Source organism: Budorcas taxicolor, chromosome 1, assembly GCF_023091745.1.
Source record: "Budorcas taxicolor isolate Tak-1 chromosome 1, Takin1.1, whole genome shotgun sequence".
Lineage (NCBI taxonomy): Eukaryota > Metazoa > Chordata > Mammalia > Artiodactyla > Bovidae > Budorcas > Budorcas taxicolor.
In genome coordinates, this window is record NC_068910.1 from 57,760,113 (window position 1) to 57,775,702 (window position 15,590).

Sequence of the window (15,590 nt, forward strand, 5' to 3'; positions counted from 1 at the left end):
TCAAAGTCTATAGTAGCAACAGCCTACTATTATATAATGAACTGCAATAATTCATAACTTATTTTTTAATATAAACTATTTTTGGTAAGCCAAAAAGAAAATGTGACATATAAAAAAGGCTCACAGCTTTTATCCTGACACGACTAAAGTAAAAGTTGCTGAATTCTGGAAAACAGAGCAGCACAAACATGTCAACAAAAGCATTTACTTGTAGTTTGACTAGATATATTATCAAAGAAAAAAAAATTTAAAGAGAAAGTTTTCTTGTATTTTCAAACACTGAGCATTCTAGTAGGCAAACGAACTCTGAAAAATGAAATGGAACAGTTGTGAAAAGACTTATATTGCAGTAAGAGTCTAAAAGGTCTAGGGACTCCTCTGGTGGTCCAGTGGCTAAGACTCCACACTCCCAACGCAGGGGACCTGGATTCAATCCCTGGTCAGGGCACTAGGTCCCGCATGCCACAGCTGAAGAGTGTGCATGCTACGACGAAAAGACCTTGCATGCTGCAGCAAAGACTGAAGACCCTGCATGCCACAACTAAGACACAGCGAAGTCAAATAAGTTTTTTTTTAAAAAAAAAAAACAGAGACTTAAATATATTTGAAGTTGATACATTTAATTTTTTTAACTGCAAATTATTAACAAATATATTAAAGTGTGTAGGGAATCACTGCAGATGGTAACTTCAGCCATGAAATTAAAAAATGCTTGCTCCTTAGAAGAAAACCTATGACCAACCTAGACAGTGTATTAAAAAGCAGAGACATCATTTTGACAGCAAAGGTCCATACAGTCAAAGCTATGGTTTTTCCAGTAGTCATGTATGGATGTGAGAGTTGAACCATAAAGAAGGCTGAGTGCCAAAGAACTGATACTTTCAAACTGTGGTGCTGGAGACTCCTGAGAGTCCCTTGGACTGCAAGGAGATCAAACCAGTCAATCCTAAAGGAAGTCAACCCTGAATATTCATTGGAAGGGCTGTTGATGAAGCTGAAGCTTCAATACTTTGGCTATCTGATGAGAAGAGCTGACTCATTTAGAAAAGACCCTGATGCTGGAAAGATTGACGGTAGGAAAAGAAAGAAACGACAGAGGTCGAGATGGCTGGATGGCATCACCGATTCAATGGACGTGAGTTTGAGCAAGCTGCAGGAGATGGTGAAGGATGGGGTCGCAAAGAGTCGGACATGACTGAGTGACTGAACAGCAACAAGGAAATCCCTGGTGGTCCTGGTTAGGACTTGGTGCTTTCACTGCCGTGGGCCCAAGTTTACAAAGATCCCACAAGCCATGGTGTGCAGCCAAAACACCGATTAAAAAAAAAAAAAAAACAGTCCTACCTTTGATGATTATTGTATTGAGATTGATATATATTTTTTAAAGTGTGAATTTTATATTTATATATCCAAATAAAACATTACAAGGTTAAAAGCAATATTCTAAATGCACATAAAGCTGACTGAAACTACATTGTATTAGCTACAATTCATTTTGTTGCAAGTGATGGCTTAAGCCAAAAAATTCAAATTAAAAAGGAAAGAAAAAAGAAAAAACTATTGGTTCATATGTCAAAAGAGGAAGTATGTCAGACGACATGAGGCACAGCTAAATTCAGAACTAAATCAACACAGCAAAATCAGCATTTCTTTACACCAACAATGAACTACCCAAAAGGGAAATCAAGAAAACTATCTCATTTATAATAGCACCAAAAATAATAAAATACTTACAGATAAATCTAACCAAGTAGGTGAAGGATCGGTTAAATGAAAACTACAAAATCCTGAGGCAGGGACTTCCCTGGTGGTCCAGTGGCTAAGATTCTGTGCTCCTAGTGTAGCGGGCCCAGGTATGACCCCTGCTCAGGGAGCGAGATCCCGCATAACACAACTCAAACATGCTGGATGTTGAAACAAAGATCAAATAACCCACAACTAAAAGCCAAAACAAATTTACTTATTTATTTAAATAAATAAATGAATATAAAAAACTGTAAAAACCACTGGTGAAAAAAACTGAAGATGACACAGGTAAATGAAAAGATATCCAGTGTTCATGGATTGGAAGAATATTGTTAAAATGTCCATACTATGCAAAGTGAGCTATAGATTCAATGCAATTGCTATCAAATCCCTATAGTATTTTTCCCAAACACAGGGAAAAAATTATAAAATTTCTGTGGAACCACAAAAGATCCCAAATACAGAAAGCAATCTTGAGAAAGAACAAGTTGAAGGCATCACAGCTTCTGATTTCAAAAATACATTACAATATTACAAAGCTACAGTAACCAAAAGATTATGCTGTCTGATTGAAGAAATACATACAGACCAACTGAACTGAACAGAACAGAGAAATAAATCCACAAATATATGGTCAACTAATCTTCAACAAGGGCATCAAGAACAGATAATGAGGAAAGGACAATCTCTTCAATAAGTGAGGCTTGGAAACTCAATATCAATTATCTTATAAAATACACAAAAATTAACTCAAAATGAATTAAAGGCTTAAAATGTAGAAGAAAACAGGGGGAAAGCTTCATGACACTGGTCTTGGGAATGATCTCATGGATCCAATACCAAAAACACAGGCAATAAAAGCAAAAACAGACAAGGAGAAATGCATCCAACTAAAAGGCTCTGCATAGCAAAGGAAACGGCAGAGTGAAAAGGCAACCTGAAGAAGAGAAAATTTTCACATCTGATAAGGGGTTAATATCCAAAATATATAAGGAATTCCTAAAACTCAAAAGGAAAAAACCAAATAATCCAATCAAGAAATGGGCAAAGGACCAAATAGACATTTTCTCAAAGAAGACATACAAACAGCCAGCAAGAGTGTGAAAAAATGCTCAATGTCATTAACCATCAGGGAAATGCAAATCAAGCATGGACAAGGATGGAGGAAAAGATTATCCTTGTACACTGTCAGCGGACATGTGCATGGTCTAGCCATTGTGGAAAACATTATGAAGGTTCTTCAAAAACTTAAACATAGAATTATGATATGATCCAACAATCCCACTTCCAGATATATATCCAAAGGAAATAAAAACACTGAGGCATCTGCACTCCCATGTTCATCGCAGCATTATTCACAATAACCAAGAAACAGAAAACCTAGGTGTCTACTGATTGATGAATTGCTAAAGAAATAGTGATATACACACACATATACATATACAAATTATTATTCAGTCTTAAAAAAAAGGAAATCTTGTCCTATGTGACAACACAGGTGAACCCAGAAAGGCACTGGGCTGAATGAAGTCAGTCAGGTATAGAAAGAAAATACCATATGATCTTCAGTGCAGTTCAGTCCAGTTCAGTCGCTCAGTCGTGTCCAACTCTTTGCAACCCCATGAATCGCAGCACGCCAGGCCTCCCTGTCCATCACCAGCTCCCGGAGTTCACTCAGACTCGCGTCCATCAAGTCCGTGATGCCATCCAGCCATCTCATTCTCAGTCGTCCCCTTCTCCTCCTGCCCCCAGTCCCTCCCTTTGCTTAGTCTGAAAAAAGTCAAACTCAGAAGCGGAGAGAACTGTGGTTACCAGAGGTGGGGGTGGGGAGAGGAAACGTGGTTCTGTTCCACAAAGGGCACAAAGTTTCAGTTATGCAGCATGACTAAGTTCCAGACCTTACAGTACAGGGTGGTGACTACAGTTAATACTGCTGCTGAGATCTGAAAAGACAGTAAACCTTTTTCTAAAAAAACGAAGATAGAAGCACTGTTCACAATCTCAGAATACCAGATAGAAGCTAAATATTTTTTTTTTATTTATAGAGAATTCTTTTTGTCTTTTTAATCCTCCTGTATTTTAATTTTACTTTTATTAAATTACAGTTGATTTACAATATTAGTTTCAGGTGTACAACACAGTGATTTAATATTTTTATATACTCCACTTCGAGTTATTATAAAATATTGGCTATATTCCCAGTGCTATGCAATATATCCTTGCAGCTGATTTATTTTATAAATAGCAGTTTGTACCTGTTAATCTAATATGCCTATCTTGCTCCTCCCTGATCCTTCTCCCCACTGGTAACCACCAGCTTGTTCTCTGTATCTGTGAGTTTGCTTCTGTTTTGTTACATTAATTCGTTTTATTTTTATAGATTCTGCATATAAATGATAATATAAAATATTTGTCTTTTAAGAGAGTAAATCTTAAGTGTTTTTACCACACACATACAGCAACTACAGGAGATGATGGATGTGTTGATAAACGTGACTGTAGTAATCACTTCACAATGTATTAATATATGTACATCAAAAACATCTTACTGTACAATTCTTATAAAAATAAACAAATTCAGGATTAACGGATTTCATCAGGACTTGTTTTCCCTTAGTCTCTCTACTTTGCCTGCTCTGCTTTAGGTTAAGCATTAGGTTCCATGTGAGGAAGCGGGCAGCAAGTTCAAGGCCAGTGTGACAGCACGTGTGCTCCCCCAGAAGTCCACAAAAGCTTCATGGCATCACACTGATTCTAAGTGGGCATGTGTCTCTCCCAACGTCAGTGACTAGAGCTGGTGAGTATCATGTGCTAATTTTCAGGCAGAGGCCACGTACGTACCACTGGAGCAAGGGGTAGACCCTGCTCCAGACAAAAGACAGTGGAGGAAGAAGATCTGCAGAGGTAAACTGGGTAGAAGACAAAAAGAGTAGGTATCCATGCAATATTTGAAAATATACATACCGGAGACAAAAACTGGAAGAAAATATAGAAAATAAAAATCTTATGGTAATAAGAATATGAACTGTTTTTCCCTCTAGCTTCCAAACACTTTTAATTCAAGTTTTAAAATTATAATTTCATGGAACTATACAGGTCACTCCTCATTACTTGCAGATACCATATTTGCAATTCTGTCTACTCATTATAAATCATTTGTAACCTCTGATATTAATATTTGCTGGGCTTCTGCAAGGTAACAATGACTTCTCGCTTCAGTTCTCATACTGTAAAACAAGTATTCACTGTGGTCTATTCAGGGCTAACATAATGTAAAAGAACAAAATTAACATTTAAAAGATATTTCTCAAAGATATTTTAGCAACATAACACTATCTATTCTTGAGATAAACATTTTTTAAAAACATACTTGGCATCAGATCGACATATATCAAAATGGTGACTGCTGCTGCTGCTGCTAAGTCGCTTCAGTCGTGTCCGACTCTGTGCGACCCCATAGACGGCAGCCCACCAGGCTCCCCTGTCCCTGGGATTCTCCAGGCAAGAACATTGGAGTGGGTTGCCATGTCCTTCTCCAATGCATGAAAGTGAAAAGAGAAAGTGAAGTCACTCAGTCGTGTTCAACTCTTAGCGACCCCACGGACTACAGCCCACCAGGCTCCTCCATCCATGGGATTTTCCAGGCGAGAGTACTGGAGTGGGGTGCCACTGCCTTCTCCGAAATGTTGACTAACTACAGAAAATTTTGACTACTACTAATTTATCAGGTTTAATAATATTTTTCTGTATATTCTGTTCATAATAACAAGTCTTTAAGTTAAAATCAGTTATTGAAAACTCTGAACTTTTAAAATACGAAAACAAGTTTCCAAATATAAATTTTCAATAAAAATGATTTCAATCTACACTCTTTATTTACGCACTTGTGTACCTAAATCTTAGTTTTTGCTAAGCTGTAACTTCTTGTTGCAAAGATTAATTGTAAAAATGTTTTATAGACTTGTAAATTTTAAAACTATAAAGCTGTATCAGGTAATATGCCCAAAATGGCTAATTTTATTTTATTTTAAATATTAATTTTTTTGGTCCCACTATGGTCATGCGGGATCTTAGTTCCCTGACGTGGGATCAAACCCGTGCCTCTTGGCAGTGAACATGTGGAGTCCCAAACACTGGACCGCCAAGGAATTCACAATAATAGATAATTTTAGAGTTCAGTTCAGTTCAGTCGCTCAGTCGTGTCCAACTCTTTGCAACCTCATGAATCGCAGCACACCAGGCCTCCCTGTCCATCACCAACTCCCGGAGTTCACTCAAACTCACGTCCATCGAGTCCGTGATACCATCCAGCCATCTCATCCTCTGTCGTCCCCTTTTCCTCCTGCCCCCAATCCCTCCCAGCATCAGAGTCTTTTCCAATGAGTCAATTCTTTACATGAGGTGGCCAAAGTACTGGAGTTTCAGCTTCAGCATCAGTCCTTCCAGAGAACACCCAGGAGTGATCTCCTTTAGAATGGACTGATTGGATCTCCTTGCAGTCCAAGGGACTCTCAGGAGTCTTGTCCAACACCACAGTTCAAAAGCATCAATTCTTCAGCACTCAGCTTTCTTTACAGTCCAACTCTCACATCCATACATGACCACTGGAAAAACCATAGCCTTGACTAGACAGACCTTTGTTGGCAAAGTAATGTCTCTGCTTTTCAATATGCTATCTAGGTTGGTCATAACTTTTCTTCCCAGGAGTAAGCATCTTTTAATTTCACGGCTGCAGTTACCATCTGCAGTGATTTTGGAGCCCCCCAAAATGAAGTCTGAAACTGTTTCCACTGTTTCCCCATCTATTTTAGAGTAACCTTAGAAAATGAAGATAATAAAGAATTCAATAATTTTAATCCTTAGGAATGTAATTATCATGTATGTAAGAAGTGTCAAGCCATATTCCGAGTTCAAGAAAATTCCCCTTAATCTACAAAAACATATTCCTTTGGGGGGAAAAAATCTGATTTTATTTAAATATAGCAATAAGGACAGTATTTCTACTACGTATTAATTTGTTCCTTCACTCATTTTTTTTAAACCAGATATTTACCGTGTACATGTCATGAGTTGCACAAAAGTTCTAGATGCCTGGGCAACACCAGTGAATTAAAACAGATACAGCATACGTGCGTTAACATTCCAGTAAGAGGGGACACAGACAGCATATAAAGGCAAACCAATAAATAAATGTCAGATAATGATAAGTGATAAAGAGCAACACAGAATGGTATGATAGCGATATATATTATGTTGGAGGAGGTGACTTCTTGGAGGAAATTACACAGTCATGCATATTGGTAACACTACAAACTCAGACTCCAGTCTCAGATGAGCCCTCAGTACACCTTTAAGGCTATCCATTTTACATATTATCTCTTTCCTCTTGCAATTCTTTAGTGATTATCCAAAACTTTTCTCAGTCTCAGAGCAACCTCTTCATTCTCAAAAGATAAACTTTCCTCTTACTTTACAAGGATTATCTTTGCCATTTCTCACCTGAATACCTAAAAGCTTATCCAAAACTGCTCTCTTACTTCCTTGCTGCCATTTCAGATCTCAATTCTATTTTCTTCTAAAATACTTCTTGAGGATTTGATATGAGCCAGTCATAATGCTAAGGGAAAAACAAGATTCTTCTCCTTAAATAACATTAAGTACTATCATGAAACCAATACTGAATGATTTGGAAGCATACAGGGCACACCTAAGACTTCCAGGTAGGCGGTGTCAGGATACTGCAAAGAGGTGATTTTAAGCCAATCTGAAAAAATTATCAAGTAGAGTCAGGCCACTATTATGTGCCCCTAGGAGTCTCTGCTCTACTCCATGCCACTTAACACACTCCACTGAACAGGTAAATGCAGTGCTCTACAAGACAAGGACAATCCTGTGGCCCGTCATTCTATCTTGTCAACCACCGTATCCCTAGCATTTAATGAAATACTTACCAAAGAGAAGCACTGAAAGCATATTTATATTATAAAATAAAGAAATTAGTATGAACTTTAGAGTTAGGTCTGCCCTTCACAGTACTGATATTCAAATTATTTAAAAACTAGGATGGCTGTGTGTATCAGCTGCATGTCATTTGTAGCTCTCCATTTAAATTCTGACTCCATTTTCTATGAGATTTTAAAATCAAGGCAAGTCAGTTAAATAATTTGGCTATCATTTTATCATTTGTACGTGCTGATAATAATAATACTGAATTCACAGGGTGGTTTTAATGATGAAATGAAACAGCATATGAAAAAACACATTTCAGAGTTGGTACATTAAATATAATACATGTTTCACTCTCTTTCTAGACTGCTTTTAAATGAGTAATATTTATAGTTAGATAAGAAAATTAAAATACGCAGAAACCAATGCAAAATGAGAGCACTCTGTTTTGTCTTTCGTTCATGATTTTTCTCAAGCACTCAACTCAATAAACGATTGTTTAGTTTGCATACAGACTTTAAAATGCCAGGCTTCCCTCATAGCTCAGTCGGTAAAGAATCTGTCTGCAATGCATGAGACCTGGGTTCGATTCCTGGGTCAGGAAGATCCCCTGGAGAAGGAAATAACAACCCACTCCAGTATTCTTGCCTGGATAATTCCATGGACAGAGGAGCCTAGCAGGCTAGGGTCCATGGAGTCACAAGAGTCAGACATGACTTAGTGACTAAACCATCACCAGACTTTAAAATGCATTTAATCTTAATCTTCTCTCCAATGTAAATTGGAATTTACAGGAATTCCAATTGGAATTCTCCAGGCCAGAAAACTGGAGTGGGTATCCTTTTCCTTCTCCAGGGGATCTTCCCAATCCAGAGATAGAACCGAGGTCTCCCACATTGCAGGTGGATTCTTTACCAGCAGAGTCACAAGGGAAGCCCAGGGTTCTAGTGAGTAACTACATAAATAATGTTTCAAAAGTCACTATGCAAATACTAATACATCAATAAAGAGTTTTTAAGTGAGAATGTGGTGTTAAATTTAAATTGCATGATGCAAAACTAAGACTATGCTTCTACACATATCACATCTAAAATTGCAAAGTAAGCATGAAACACTGAGAACAGAAATAAGTTGAAATTATTCTGGAAAGAAACACAAAGGTTTTTATCGTTTTCTCTAATTTTCTTTTCAATTTCTTTGGAGAAGGTCAGTCCTCTCCTTTGTCCTGAGAGGAAAGCCTGGACAGATTCTTTCTGCATGATGAAACAGGAAGTATAAGGAAGCAAACAAGCTTCACGAAAGACTTCCAAAAATGTTATATTCATCCTCCGTCTTTCATTTAGGACTTTCAGAGCCTCATCATGATCTTTCAGGGAGGAGTGATTCCTATTTCCACGGCGGTCTCTTGTCCTGTATATTCTGTGCTAAAGCTTCCTGGGCTCCACTTCAATTCATGACAGATTCAAACCAAGTTTCTCAGAATATTTGTTGAAATTGTTTGTCCTCTGATGTCTCCCCAACTCTTTCTGTTATGTGTGTAGGTTTTACTCTTTAATTCTAATCTTAATGGAAGGAAAAGATACACTAAGTCAATCTGTAATCTCAAACGGAACTCAACAATTTGCTTCCTTAACAATATATTCTGAACATTTCCCCGTATAATTAAATGTCTACACTATTTAAGCATAGGCATGATTTTAGTTTTGAACTTAAAATTATACTTTATTTACGAATGCAGACAATTCTAATGAAATTCAAAGACCATAGTATTCAATATTGGAGTCAAGAGAATGATTTTTAAATATTTTATTAGCGACTGATTTAGAGAACTTCACCTATTTTTTTGTTTTGTTGCCTGTGTTTTTGGTGTCACATCCAAGAAACTGCCAAATCTAGTATCATGAAGCTCTTCCCTGTTTTTCTTCTAAGAGTGTTATAGTTTTAGCTGTTAAATTTAGGCCTTTGACCCATTTTGATTTAATTTTTATGGTGTCAGATAGGGTCCAACTTCATTATTTTGTAAATGGATATTCAGTCTTTCCAACAACATTTGTTGAAAAGACTGCCCTATTCCCATTGGTGGGTCTTGGCATATCTGTTGGAAATCAGCTGGCCATATATGTGAGGATTTTTTGTACTCTTCATTCTATTCCACAGGATCCCAAAGAAAGGCAATGCCAAAGAATGCTCAAACTACTACATAACTGCACTCATCTCACACGCTAGTAAAGTAATGCTCAAAATTCTCCAAGCTAGGCTTCAGCAATACGTGAACAGTGAACTCCCAGATGTTCAAGCTGGTTTTAGAAAAGGCAGAAAAACCAGAGATCAAATTGCCAACATCCACTGGATCATGGAAAAAGCAAGAGAGTTCCAGAAAAACATCTATTTCTGCTTTATTGACTATGTCAAAGCCTTTGACTGCGTGGATCACAATAAACTGTGGAAAATTCTGAAAGAGATGGGAATACCAGACCACCTGACCTGCCTCTTGAGAAACCTATATGCAGGTCAGGAAGCAACAGTTAGAACTGGACATGGAACAACAGACCGGTTCCAAATAGGAAAAGGAATACGTCAAGGCTGTATATTGTCACCCTGCTTATTTAACTTATATGCAGAATACATCATGAGAAACGCTGGGCTGGAAGAAGCACAAGCTGGAATCAAGATTGCTGGGAGAAATATCAATCACTTCAGATATCCAGATGACACCACCCTTATGGCAGAAAATGAAGAGGAAAAAGCCTCTTGATGAAAGTGAAAGAGGAGAGTGAAAAAGCTGGCTTAAAGCTCAACATTCAGAGAACGAAAATCATGGCATCTGGTCCCATCACTTCATGGCAAATGGATGGGGAAACAGTGGAAACACTGTCAGACTTTATGTTTTTGGGCTCCAAAATCACTGCAGATGGTGACTGCAGCCATGAAATTAAAAGACACTTACTTCTTTGAAGGAAAGCTATGACCAACCTAGATACCATATTGAAAAGCAGAGATATTACTTTGCCAACAAAGATCCATCTAGTCAAGGCTATGGTTTTTCCTGTGGTCATGTATGGATGTGAGAGTTGGACTGTGAAGAAAGCTGAGCACCAAAGAATTGATGGTTTTGAACTGTGGTGTTGGAGAAGACTCTTTAGAGTCCCTTGGACTGCAAGGAGATCCAACCAGTCCATTCTGAAGGAGATCAGCCCTGGGATTTCTTTGGAGAGAATGATGCTGAAACTCCAGTACTTTGGCCACCTCATGTGAAGAGTTGACTCATTGGAAAAGACTCTGATGCTGGGAGGGATTGGGGGCAGGAGGAAAAGGGGACGACAGATGAGATGGCTGGATGGCATCACGGACTCGATGGACGTGAGTCTGAGTGAACTCCGGGAGTTGGTGATGGACAGGGAGGCCTGGCGTGCTGCGATTCATGGGGTCGCAAAGAGTCGGACATGACTGAGGGACTGAACTGAACTGAACTGAACAGGGCTATATGTATGTCTTGATGCCAGTACCATAATGTTTTAATTCTACAGCTTTGTAATATGTTTTGAGGTCAGCAAATAGCTTTGTTCTTTCTCAAGATTGTTTTGGCTACTTAAGGTCCCTTGGGATTCCATATTAATTTTAAGAGGAATATTTTCCATTTTGGTTTTATTTCTGATAATAGCCATCCTAATAAGTGTGATGCTAATAATTTTATTCCAATTGTCTATTTCCTTAATGTATCTTTTTATTGCTAGTGAGGGGAGCATGTTAAATGGAAGCATCTTCCAGTATTGGGGGCATGTCTCCTAGTTCTGTCCAGTTTTGCTTTGTATGTTCTGAGGCTGATATCCATTATCTGAAGATACAAGTTCCTCTTTTAAATGTGATAGCATTTTAGGACAAGTAAAAAGTAGAAGCATAATTCTCAAGCTAATGTTGAAGAATTTTTCTGGAGTTCCCATCAGAGATATTTTAAATTTACAAGAATGTCAAATGATGATCTAAGAAAGTAAACATTCTAAAATTATAATCAGGGTCAACTGAATGAAAACTTTATAAAGGAGTAAAGATATCCAATTTCAATGTCTGAGCTGGTAGTGCTTATAGAAGTTGGTGGTAAAACAGGCTGAGCTACATTACAAATGGACTTTTAAAACATGCAAAGGAGTCATTTCGAGAGTTTAAGAGGAGAAAAGTAATGGTAAGATTTATATTTTTAAAAGATCATTTAGCTATCCTGTAAAGAATGACCTGGAAGCTAAAAAGAAAGAAAGAATTAGAAGAAACTATTATAATAAACAGATGGGAAACTGTGGCACAGTAGAGACTATGAAACAGACCCAAAAGATGAGATGAAAGGCAAAATCTACAAAGTCAGCTGAACAGCCTGACTATAGGATGAGGGAAGGAGCTATAAAAGTCAAAGGGGAGGACATAAGATAGCTCTCAAGAGAAAATGACAAAATGTAAGTGAATGCAAAAACACTCATCACTTTGTTTTTGGACTTTTAATAATAAACTATTCATAGACAACTGAAAAATCTACAGTAGGAAACTGTTCTTAATTTTGCAACTATTAAAAAAATCAATGATTTCACTTTTATATAATGGATTGTGAAATGGGTTTGGAAATTTTCCCTCTTTTTTGGTACATAATCTATCTGAAAAAAATAGATTATGAAAAATCTATCTTTCTATAGATCTTACTGAAGCTTAAAAATGTCACCCTTTCTCTGTGATTTGGTAGTTTTATAAAAATGTCTTTCCTCTGAAAAACTCACTTTATCTTTCTAATTTTCATAGTGTATATGTGCAAGTCACAAAACAGAATTATTTCTTCCTCTCTTTCCATTTTAAAAAAGGGAAAGAAAATTATTTTCTTCATAGACACTTAAAAAAACTGTCATGACAAAACTCAATGGGAGGGAATTTCTTGTCATGTTAAATTCTCATAGGTCTTGTCTATGTGACTGATTTCTCTGTGATAAATTAAAAAGCTACTTTGCCTGTTTCATCTCAGTGCCTAAAACAATGACACACAGCATGCTGTGAATAAATATTTGTTAAGTATTGAATGGGCTTCCCTGGTGGCTCAGATGATAAAGAACTTGCCTCCAAAAATTTGCCTGCAATTCAGAAGACCAGGTTCAATCCCTGGGTCAGGAAGATCCCCTGGAGAAGGAAATGGCTACTCACTCCAGTGTTCCTGCATGGAGAATTCCATGGACAGAGGAGCCTGGAGGGCTATAGTCCATGGGTCACAAAGAGTCAGATATGACTGAGTGACTAACACCAAGTATTGAATAAACTAATGAATTCATATCTCAGATAGTAAGAGTCTAAGTCTCAAGCTTCAGAGAAGGGTTGCTCTTACTTCATTTAATAAGCACAGAATTCCCCCTACTGGATCTTTTTTCCTCCTTCGTACAATCTACCAACCCCATCCTGGGGCCTCTGCTGCTGTTCTCCTGTTAGCTCTTCTCGTATTTCTTCTCCCGACTTCTTACATCATAGACTTCCTAAGATTATTAAATTCTTCTTCACCTACATATGTTTCCAAGAAAAAGTCACTGCATTTATAAGTATGACATTCATGTTTATTTTTTTAAAATGAAAGCTGTCAGAAGTTAATTCCTCCTGATTATAAAGCACTTCAGGTCAAAAAGTTATTATGAAGTACACACTGTCTGTTCAGAACAAGGCTAGCTGCCAGAGACAGAAGGATATATCTTTTTTTATAAATAGAATGTAATTGCCATAATAATTTGATATCTATTATCAACCCATTTGAAAAGCACATGAACAAGATCTCCTTCTACAGTTAGGAAATTGATCGTGTTCCTTTCCTCCTTGAGTTCATATTTTTGTATCACTTCCCCAACATAAGCTTATCCCAACACATTTCAGTGCTTGCAAATACTTTAAATTAGTCATATTTCCCTACATAAAACAGTATATTTAAAAATTCCTGAGAACATAAATTTAAGAACTGTCATCAGGATTGTTATATTAACTTACTAGAGCAGTACTTATCAAATGAGAAACAGTTCGAATTATGATTATAAAATATCCTAAGTCAGCTTTTATTGGACATGCATCTCATTTAAAATTGGATAGCTCCTCCTCCCTCCAATGAAGTCATTCATTTCAGAATCATATTATTTGTCGCTAAAGAGAAACAGGGTTCAAGCTGATCCTAGTCTGACATTTTGTATTCTTCCATTCCGAATATTTAGAAGCAGAAGGATTCCTGGTTATATCAATAATCACTCTTCTGAACTACTAAACTATGGACCAAAAATCACATAGGAATATGCCATAAAATTATTCTTAATCAGCAGACAACTGTGTCCTTTGGTAACATTTTTGAAAACCACTGGAAATTACTATTCTTAGGAAACAATTAGCTATCCAGTTATTAGAATCATTTACTTTCTAAACAGATTTAGGTCAGATTAAAGGTACTACTTTAATTGTAGACTGGGAGAGGGACAGTTACTGAAAAGGAAAGGGGAGAGGTGTCCGAGCTCAGGCACAGTCGGACGCAGATCAATTTTCGGGAAGAAACACGCCATTTAACAACCTGAAAATTAATACCCTTAAAGCTATCATGTGGGCTTCCCTGGTGGCTCAGACGGTAAAGAACCTGCCTGCAATGCAGGAGGCATGGGTTCGATCCCTGGGTTGGGGAAGGTCCCCTGGAGGAGGGCATGGCAACCCTCTCCAGTATTCTTGCCTGGAGAATCCCCATGGACAGAGGAGCCTGGTGGGCTACAGTCCATGGGGTGACAAAGAGTTAGACATGACTGAATGACTAAGCACATAACCCCCTGAAAGCCGTCATGTACTTTACAAGGTTAAGGGTCTGGGTTACATGATGCCCAGTCTGAGGAATGCTGTTTCAGGGATACAAACAGTCTCAGATACACACAGTGTAACAGAAGTCATGAACATTGATTCTGAGGGGAGGTCTGGGGTGGGGGATAGGGGCGCGGCGCAGGGTGAGTGATGAGGTATGGGAAGAAAGAGGCAAAACAGACTATGTAGGCCCAGACCCCAGATTTTTCATATTTGGTAGTATCTTTGAATCTGCTTTGTATCTCTGCCACTGAAACCATTCCCTTACCCTAGGGCTCTAGACGTGAACATGTGATGGATGTGGGGGATGGGAAGAAAAAATGGTTTTAAGACAATACTGATGAAATGACACTGAAGCTGATATATGAAGAGACACTGCAATTTCAGCTTATAGGTTCTGACATCTTAATTCCATTCTGCTAACACTGAAGAGCCACACATACACAACAGTCACAAAACACAGGGCAGAGACACAGTAAACATGATCCCTAGGATGGTATGGTTTTAATAATACAAAATTTAAATCACTAACCCAAAATACACTTAATATTTTTTTCTTAAAAGACACATTCGCTTCCCTCTAACAGTATCTACTCTGCACAGCTTAGAAATATATACCTCCCATTAAAAAAGAACAAAACACAACAGCACTATTTTCTTTACTGTTTTAACATATTGCCTAATTAAACAGAAGATCTGAAGCACCTCTAAAGACTCAAGATTGTTTAAAAACGAGAGAAGTAGGCTGAGCCACAGTCAGGAGTTGTGCCAAGGGCCGTATTCTTTGTTCAGATATGGCTCTGAAATCCATTTTACCCCAGGGCAAACGGAACCTCGCCGAAGCTAGTCCTCACTCTGGGGCTTTCAAGGGCAACTCCTGATGGAGAACATCAGGACCTTGGCGAGATAACGGGAAGAGGTGGGGAAAGCTGGGGGAGAATCCCTTGGGATACCTGTTTTCATTTACCACAGCCTGTAAACAAGACCTTTGAAAAAGTGACTTGTGTCAAGAGTGTGGAACTCAGTTCAAAACGGCCATTTTGTAACAAGTATGTTTATAA

General features: G+C 37.9%; 1 protein-coding gene across 1 annotated transcript in view; it reads right to left on the reverse strand.

Moving 5' to 3' along the window:
- The window catches only part of ZCWPW2 (zinc finger CW-type and PWWP domain containing 2), a 149,798-nt gene that overhangs the window by 123,563 nt on the left and 10,645 nt on the right, over positions 1–15,590 (reverse strand). The window contains exon 3 of the mRNA XM_052644491.1: positions 15,346–15,406. Coding sequence (XP_052500451.1) covers positions 15,346–15,406 — 61 coding nt within the window. The remainder of the gene's footprint in view (positions 1–15,345; positions 15,407–15,590) is intronic.